This window comes from Andrographis paniculata, unplaced genomic scaffold, assembly GCF_009805555.1.
Source record: "Andrographis paniculata isolate CXL003 unplaced genomic scaffold, ASM980555v1 Contig64END, whole genome shotgun sequence".
NCBI lineage: Eukaryota > Viridiplantae > Streptophyta > Magnoliopsida > Lamiales > Acanthaceae > Andrographis > Andrographis paniculata.
Genome location: NW_026137600.1, coordinates 3,265,210 through 3,274,459, shown reverse-complemented (window position 1 = coordinate 3,274,459; position 9,250 = coordinate 3,265,210). Strand labels below are relative to the sequence as shown.

Sequence of the window (9,250 nt, the reverse complement as noted above, 5' to 3'; positions counted from 1 at the left end):
AAGCCTTTTCCCAGTAGCCCTCATGGCTGCCTCACGCACCTTACGCCTAACAGCAGCCTCACTGGTAGTGCGAGGTGGCTAAGATCATGGAACAAAGGAAGAGGCAATATAAGACTAGTTGGAATTCACCTCCTTATTCTCATCTTCATCTGCACCAATCTGAACATCATCATTCAAATTCTTGTTGCTTTCATCGAGCGTTGCGTCGATCATTTCTTTATCATCAAGCACAATTTGGGCAGCCACAATTTGATCATGAATTTGGGAAATTTCGTCAGTCATCTTAAATTTTCACTGTGGAACGAATTTGCTTCAAAATTGTTAGTAATTGAGATGGAAATCCGAATAGAAAATTCTAAATCTAATCATAGAGATCTAAAGTCAGAATTCAAATTTCTTGTTGCATGTGATCTCTATAAAGAAAATTTGGCCCATCGCCGATTGCTTTGAGGATGCAACGAACGGACGGAATATCAGATTCCATGAATCAAACTCGGAAGTAGATAGTTTAGAGGAATTTTTTAGATATGGGAAGAAATAATTTATTAGTAAAAACGACGTATTGTTTAGAGAAGAAATGATGTAATTTATGTGAAAATAATTTATCCGAGAGCCTTTTTATTTGTTGGGTTTTTGCATTGTTCTTTTAAAATAAAAGAGGAACAAATTATTTAATTCATTAATCAATAACCAACCACTACAATTTTTCCATCATGCTGCAATAAATTGATTTGACTTATATGGTGGGTTATTTCTTTTGCGTTTCCAAAGTGGGATACAACGTTCCACATTTTCTTCTTTTTTTTCATCTCTTCGTATACCCAAAATTTTCTAGCATCGAGAAATCCACCATAATAACTATCAAAATATCCCATCAATTTGGAAGTATTGAAAAGTAAATAGAACCAGCCAAAACAAAAAATAACTTGATATATCAAAAAAATTTCGTCGCCGCCATCCAATGTGTTTTGCTATAAATTTCCATATAACAACTTACAATTTCTACCATAAACCAAATGTCGAGTCTATTGCAAGTTAAGCTCTTTAAATTTAGGTACGTAGGCAACCCATTTTGGTGCAGCCGTGTTGCTATATAGTCTTTTTTTTTTTTTTTAAATAAAATAAATTAAATTAAAAGCTCTTTAAACTTCCAACAATACTTTTGAACATGTGGAATCAAATCATTTTTCATTCTTCTTGTTTTGGATAACTTTGCTCCCACTTCGTAGACGTGCTCATGTGTTTGCTTTAAGCATATTAAGATTGTGTTTCTGTGGAATTAGTTTGAGAAGATTTGAATTTGATTTTTTTTCGTAATTTGAGAAGTTGTTCCTTGGCCTCGATTTTGTTTGGGTTTAAGAGGTTTTCATGGATACTAATTTACTAGGTAATAATATTATTTTTATTTTTAATATATTATTTTTAATTATAAATATATTAAAAAAAACATAAAAAATGAGAAACCATTTTGAACCTAAAACCCTTCTAGAGCCGCCGCCACACCTTCCGGTCGTTGTTGTCTTCTTCCTCTTGTTTTCCCTTCTTCCTCTTTCTTTTTCTTTTTCCTCGTTTTTCTTCCTCTTCTCCATTCTTCTGTTCTTCTTCCTCCTCTATACTCCTTTCTTCTTCTTCTCCTAAGTCCTGCCGCATGGCCCCAAGAAAAGGCCTTCAGCCGCTGCCTTCGAAGCCGCGTTCCGTGGCACGAATTCATCGGTACAAAAAGAAGAGTGAAGGTACAAGATTTTCCATGACAGGAAGAAGGTGAAAGGGTTCAAACCTAAATTGTCAAGGTAGAGTAGGTGTGTCAGTATTTGTCTCTATAATGGGTTTGGGGCCTTAATTTCATCGCGCAGTAAACCAGAGTCAAAGAAGCACACCCAAACTTTCTTTAATACTTCTTTTGCAAAGAGTTTTTGGGAGATGAAGATCCCTTCTTGTATTTGAACTTAATTCTTTAGTAATATGAAATTAGTCACATATCACTTCTTTCAAATTCTTAAGCCATGACTTTTTCAATTCTTCAACCATCCTTCAATTTTTTTCGATAAAAGTGAGATCATCCACATAAACACGAACAAACAATGCATGTTTATTTTCCTCCTTTCCATAGAGCGCATAGACACTTTAGCATATTGAGAATCCACCATCTTGAAAATAGACAACTATTTCATGCTCTAGGAGCTAGATTGAGCACATAGAGTATCTTGTTCAATTTTTAGACTTCATCTTTATGACCTTAAATGAACACGCTTTCCATAAGATACCCAGAAAAGCGGAGTTGGCATTCGATTGGTGCATCTTTCATTGATTTTGTGCCAAAAGTGAGATTAGTAACTGAATTATCTTCGATCGAGAAATTGAGGCCAAATACCTCTTCATAGTCAATTCTATGTTTTTTTTATCACTTCCAATGGTCTTTGTACATCTCGACCTATCTTTTGTCATTCTTATTTGCCTTATAGATCCATTTGACAACAATAATTTGATGACTACTTGGTCTCAAACTAACTCTCATGTACATCTCGACCTCTTGGGATCCACTTTTGGGGGAAAAAAGGTTCGAAGTTGTTAACTAAAATTTGTGATGAGCATATTCATTGTAAGTGTCAAAATCAAACAAGTTACTAAGCTTACACTATATTTTGAAAACTACACGATTGAGTTCAATTGAGCAAGAATTTGATAAATAAATAAAGGAAGACACACACCGTCGCCATAGCTGCAACTGCAATTCTTTCTTTTTTCCCACATCACGGTTTTAATGTTGCAATGGCTGAAGATTTGAAATCCTTATTTACATTTCCGCCTATATACACATTTTGTGTGTATTCTAGCATTCTACTGTATTCTTAACTTTGTAAGCTAAGTACCATAAAATTTTAAGGTACAAATATTCGCTACTTGAAGTTATCAAAATTTAATACGCGATCAAATTCTGCAATGCAAATCTTCCATTGTCTGTATGGAACATTCCATAATGCAGAACTTTCTACGACTTCCGACACATCCCAACTTAATCGATCTCATCTGGGAGAGAATGTACTCCCCGAAATGCTTGCAATCCAAGCAACATCCGACGATCCATTATTCTCAGCCACACCATGAAGCTCCATTGTATTTTCATTCAAAAATGGGGGATTTGACGGCACCGGAAGATCTTCTTCTTTATTCACGAGCATTTGTAGCACCCTCGACATGGATGGCCGCCGCGAAGAGACTTCTTGTGTGCACAACAACCCCACATGAACGGCTCGTACAATCTCATCTTTAATGTTGTTGTTCCTTTGGTAGTTATTCGCGATCAAGTTTGGGTCGATGATTTCCTCAACTGTCCTTAGCTGGAAATGCTTCCACACCTGATTCATGTTGAATGACAGGTAAGATTTAATTTAATTTTTTGTATGATGAAATGATTAATTTACAAGAACTCTTTTTAGGTTCATACAATGGTTATCAAAGTGTCTCTATGCTCTTCGTGATCGCTTTGGTTATTCTTTCTCCCAGAAATGATTTCCAGAACAAGAACCCCGAAGCTATACACGTCGGCTTTCTCTGTCAACTGCCCGTGGGTAAAGTATTCGGGTGCCATGTATCCTCTTCAGACCAACAACATAAGATGTCATGAATATTAATTAATAACCTCACGCAAAAGTTTTGATCAGTACTAACCTTGTCTATAAATTTATTGTTCGGATTTTCTTAAGGTGGATTTGTGTACTTACAATGTTCCTGCGATGGCGGTGCTTATATGACTTTTATCGTCTTGGAACGACCTCGCGAGCCCGAAATCAGCAATTTTTGGCTGGAATCTTGAGTCCAAGAGAATATTACTTGCCTTTATATCGCGGTGAATGATTCGAGCTCTCGTATTCTCGTGGAGGTAGATCAGTCCTTCTGTTGTCCCTATTATTATTTCAAATCTTTTTTCCCAATTCAGTTCCTTCCCTTTGGTAGCATCTGGAGTCAAAATGAATACTTACATAGTTAGAGTCCAGTTGAAAGTTTAATTTTACTGTTATTTGTAGATTGGATGATTATGTAATATATATTAAATTTAAAATGTGGTTAAAGGATTTTAAAAATTATACTCTAATAAAATTACATATATTTAATAGAAATATAACAATATTTTAATGTTAGAGTGAAACAAGAATGGAAGTAAAGTAAGAATATTATAATAAATTTATCAAATTATTCATAAAAAATAATAGAGTAACTAAAAAAGTAATAATAAAATGGTTACTATTTATTAATTAAACTAAGAATAATAATATTATAAGTGAGTAAAATTATTTATTGTAACTGATTTTTTCATAATATAGGCAACAAAAAAAATAATAGTAAAATAATTTAAGGGAAGGAGGAAATACAAATTAGTTTTTAGAATCGAAAATTTTAAATATATATAAATATGATTACAAGTGAATCTCTTGAATTGAAATTTCAATTGTAAGAAGTTTGAATTAGAATAGTTATATAATGTGATATAAATAGGTTTTGATGCAATATGTTGAATGTAAATTTTAGTATAATTAATATAAAAAATAAATATTTGATTCGATATTTTTGGGGCAAAAAATTTAATGAATAGTAGGAATTGAAGAAAAATTTTGAAACCAACACACTCTAAGAAGATTGAGAAAAATAATGCAAATGAAAAAGAAAAAAATAATAATAATAAATATAATATTTACTTAAATTGGAGAAGTACCAAAAATAAAGTAGTCAAGGCTTTTGTTGGGCAAAAACTCGTAAACCAATAAGCTTTCGGGTCCTGAACAGCTGCAGCCGAGGAGACGTAGGAGATTTTTGTGCTCGACACTGCTAACGATTTTAACTTCATTGTAGAAATCTACAATCCTATGTTTGTTGTTGAAGAATAGCCTCTTCACGGCTATCTCTCGTCCGTCCGCCAAAACTCCCTGCGGCATCCCAATTTAGTGATTAATATTAGCCCCTATTTGGTTAGATCGTTTATATTTGAGTTTTAGTTATTTGAGATTTGAAATTCTTTTTAATTAAAATTCATTTTTAGGTTCAGGAAGCATTTTAAATGAGAGAACTTGAAGGGTGTTGTTACAGTGCTACTTTGGAGAAATTAGATCGACACTGTGCTGATTTTTTCGAATAGTATTGATCAAAAGTTCAGACAACATATTATTTATATTAATATAATATAATACAAATACAATATAAGACTTAATAGGATATGACATGACATACTAATACAGTGCACATGACATACTCCTATAGAACTTATAATACAATAATGATTTACTAAAATAACATTGATTCGAAAGTCTAGAAAGCTTCGATCAAGAGTTTAGAAAACACATATTTTAAATATAACATACGCTCTTATTTCACTAAGCATGTGCTATCTATGCTTCTAGTCGGTGCTTTCTGAACTCTAAATCAGTATTTTTTTGGAATTTTTGATCGATGATAAACTTTTTTCAAATTTAACACGGTAACCGCCACCGAATTTGAAAGGTTAATAAGATGAAATCGAAATCTTCAACCAACTTTGGATTTTAAATTCATTGCATCACAAATATATATATATATATATTTATAATTAAATCATTTAAAATACATTTACCCAAATTCTTTGACAAAATGGGGGTAATTGTATTTGGTTTCATTTAAATTTGTTTTTTATATTTAAAAATAATTAAAAATTAAATTAATCAAATTTAGTCTTTGTAACGAACCTCAAAGAGTTAAGTCACGGAGACTGATGTGGCGACCAATATGGACGATATTACTTATCATCGATCAGATATATTCAAAACTTTTAAACGCAATAAAATGTGATTATTTGATATTCTAATACAACCTAGTGTTTTTTGTTTTGTTTTGTTTTATTATTATTATTATTTTTTTACCTTATATATATTTATAAATTAAACTTATTGGTTTGTCGAAGATATACCTTATACACCGTGCCGAATCCGCCTTGTCCGAGCTTCTTGGCCTCATCAAATTTAGAGGTTGCGACCTCAAGTGCCGAGTATTTGAAGTTTAAGCCACTTTTTGTTAGTGTTTTCACTAATTTCTTAGTGTCACCCGAACCTAAAGAAATGCAGACGACTTGACTCAATCACATTGTTGATGTTGTTAAGACAAGATGACGAAAAATTTACCTTTTCGTTTCTTTTGAATCACTCGTTGCTTCCAGAGATAACGTCCGATGACTGCTCCAATGAGTAAAACAGTTGCAGCACCCACGAGGACGCTGGTAATAATTATCACTGTTCCTGCGCAACATAAAATCGATCTTTTATCCATGCCAAATTATTCGGCAAAGTTGTAAGTAGGGTGTCGATTCATGTAATTGGGATTGTTTTTGTTGGGTTGAACTCTAGATATAAGAAAAATTTACAAACCAAGTTTCAAACCAAAACTTCAAACACGAACACAACACGGATTCTTTCGGAAAAGATTTAGGTTGATCTGATTTTATTTTAAGTCATTCAATAACCCGAACAAGCCCAATAGAAAACAAACTATGAAACAAACCCAAAAACATAATATATTTTTATTTAATAATATAATTTAATTTGAAATTAAGTTAAACATACTCTTTTTGTCATTCAAATTTATTATTATTTTCCACATCCTCCAAACTTATTCTAGTTTCTCTTTTTAAGTTAAAAAAAATACCACATTTTATACTTTTTCTTCACCATAAAAGGAAAAAGTATTTTTAACTACCTTTTTTTAAAACTCGTGCCCGGTTAAATGGACATACTTTTACATGAGGGAGAGAGTAATAATTATTATAATTGTAATATAAAGCCAAGTTGGGATTTCGGGTCGTTCATTGATCTGACTTTTTTTTTAAAAAAACATTATTAAGTCAATTCGAAATTCAATCTCGTCCAACTTTATTTTTTGTTAGAGTTCAGATCGAAAATTTTCAAATCAAATGAGTTTGTATTTTCAATTTAGGTTCAATTTTGACACTCCTTATAACTTCAACAAAAGCTCGAAAAATTCTACCTCTTGAACTCCCTTTTCCGGGAACAGGATTAAGGAAATCGAAGTCCGAGTATCGAACAAAGCATCCCGTATTGACAGCCTTGCCTTCCGACCACGGCAAGCATCCCGACAGCGAAGCATACGCATTCTCCAAACAAATCCGGCAAGAACTCGCATTCACCGTCCTCCAGCAGTCGGCCGAAACAAAAACCGATTCATTATGAAACGGCGCGATCCTCTCCTCCACCCGAGCATACCCATCATTACTCGCCGCCACAACAATTGCTCGCGACAAAGCCTGCCGGACCGCAACCCTAAATCCGGAGTCACCCCTACGTGTTCGATTACCACAAACTGCCCGATCACTCGGACCAACATATTGACCGAAGAATTCATGGATCTCAGCCCTTAGGTAGCACCCGTCGAGAAAAAGCCTTCCCCCGATGCTCGGGAAACACTGAGGCAAAACGGTGCGCAGCTGCGCGTAGCAGAGCATGCAATCCGTAGAGGAGAGATCACGGTAGCATTGCGATAAGGCAAAATTTATAGTCGGTCCGGTGCCGGTTACGGCTGTGCTGTAGCCGAATGTTCGGATCTTCGTGGTTATGTTTTCCATACTTCCGACGAAGTTGGGGACGTAAAGGGTGGCGTTTGCGCCCGGCGGCCCGCATATCATTGCCACGGTGGCTATCCGCGGGTCGGCAAAGGTTGCTCGGAAAGGTACAAGAATTGTGAGGAGGAGGAGAAGGACTCGCGGGAGAATATTTTCCTTCGTCATCGCCGTCGCCGTCGTAAGCTTTCTATACACAAGAAATAAACTTTAAGGCTTTTTTTTTTTTTTTTTTTATAAGTCTGTACTTTATTATTCAATAATTATTTTTATTTAAAAAAATCATGTCACAATTTTTTTTTAATTTTATGTATATATATATTACACTATATATTAACTTTGCATTCAAAATTAATATATTAATATTATATTAAAAAATTAAATGAGAGAAATTCTGCTGAGAGTGTAGCAACTCCAAAGTACAGGGTTGGAGTAACCACCTTTCAAAAATACCAAAATTATTATTTTTGCAGAGTGGTCTTAATTTCTAAATAATTTTTTTAATTATAATTAATATATTTGTTATTTAGAATTTTTGTTTAAAAATTTATTGTTTATTTGAAAGAATCTAGTCCATGTTATTTCAAGAAATTTGCATCTTTGCACATGAAAGTCTTGTTTACTTTCGATTTTTTTTTATTGAATCTTTGAATGTGTTTACTTGTAATATTTTGTATTTAGATTTACTATTTTTATTTTTTATTTTTTAAAAACTTCAAATCAAATCATTTACGTAAAAATATATTATTATTGAAAAAAAAAAAATTATTTTCAACATACTACTTAAATTTTAAAAGAAGTTACTAAATAAATACACCCTCAATTTCCAATGAGTTTGATGAATCTATAAGCACAAAATTGCATAACAAATGTATATATTTGTTGATTCCAAAGAGATCTAAACTTTGTTATTTTGTGATTTCAAATCGAAATCAATAATATTTATCCTTTACGATTTTCAATAAGAAAATACATTATATAATTTTATAAAATATTACATCAAACATGAACTTTAAATAAAAATTTAAATCAATTTCAAATCAATTTAAAAGATAACTAGAGAAAGAAATCTCTTATAATCAGCAATATTGTAGTAATTCTTACATGGAAAAGAATATGTATGCTTGAAGCTTTCTTTACAACGTCGAGGACGATGATCAGCTTCGATTACCCATTGATGTGATGAATATTAGAAAGAATTTCAAACTCTCTCTCTCTCTCTCTCTCTCTCTCTCTCTCTCTCTATATATATATATATATATATTGCTCACTTGCAAATAATTGAATAAGTACGCGTGTCATTTGACGTTGTAATGATCTGGGGTTTTGTTTCGATGGGTTCTCGAGACTTTCCAGCAATAACGCGTTCGGAAATATTTGTAATACTCAATTCATTTTGCTATTTTAATATGTATAAATTCAATTATTCAGTAATTACAAGTTTTATATAACATTTTAAAACATTTATTATATTTCACATATTATTACAACAATATTGTCAATTTATATATATATATATATAATACTATTAAAATTTTAAAGGTACAATGGTTCGTAAATTTATTTATTATATTGCATACATATAAAATACAATATTTTAAAATCTTTGTAAGAGGAAGTGTGTATATATATTTTTATATAAAAATGGACCCCACT

General features: G+C 32.5%; 1 protein-coding gene and 1 long non-coding RNA gene across 2 annotated transcripts; one reads left to right on the top strand and one right to left on the bottom strand.

The window, feature by feature from the left end:
• The first annotated feature begins 1,480 nt into the window (after positions 1-1,480).
• LOC127261632 (uncharacterized) lies at positions 1,481-3,958 on the top strand. The gene is made up of 3 exons (XR_007840941.1): positions 1,481-1,790; positions 2,984-3,377; positions 3,505-3,958. It is a non-coding gene; the product is annotated as an uncharacterized LOC127261632 (long non-coding RNA).
• Positions 3,024-8,795, bottom strand: LOC127261631 (cysteine-rich receptor-like protein kinase 2). The gene is made up of 8 exons (XM_051289913.1): positions 8,699-8,795; positions 7,006-7,784; positions 6,147-6,260; positions 5,936-6,075; positions 4,712-4,922; positions 3,723-3,957; positions 3,446-3,596; positions 3,024-3,356 (listed from the first exon to the last, which is right to left on the bottom strand). The coding sequence occupies exons 2-8, from the start codon at positions 7,760-7,762 to the stop codon at positions 3,024-3,026; spliced, it is 1,941 nt and encodes a 646-aa protein (XP_051145870.1). The 5' UTR covers positions 7,763-7,784; positions 8,699-8,795.
• Between the last annotated feature and the right edge of the window lie 455 nt (positions 8,796-9,250).

Bases quoted from the DNA above. Each gene is read 5' to 3' on its own strand.
- LOC127261631 (XM_051289913.1), bottom strand. From the start codon at position 7,762: ATGACGAAGGAAAATATTCTCCCGCGAGTCCTTCTCCTCCTCCTCACA. The intron at 3,958-4,711 runs GTACTTCTCCAA...TTTTGACTCCAG, and splicing joins CCTTGACTACTTTATTTTTG to ATGCTACCAAAGGGAAGGAA. The intron at 3,357-3,445 runs GTATGAACCTAA...AACATGAATCAG, and splicing joins GAGACACTTTGATAACCATT to GTGTGGAAGCATTTCCAGCT.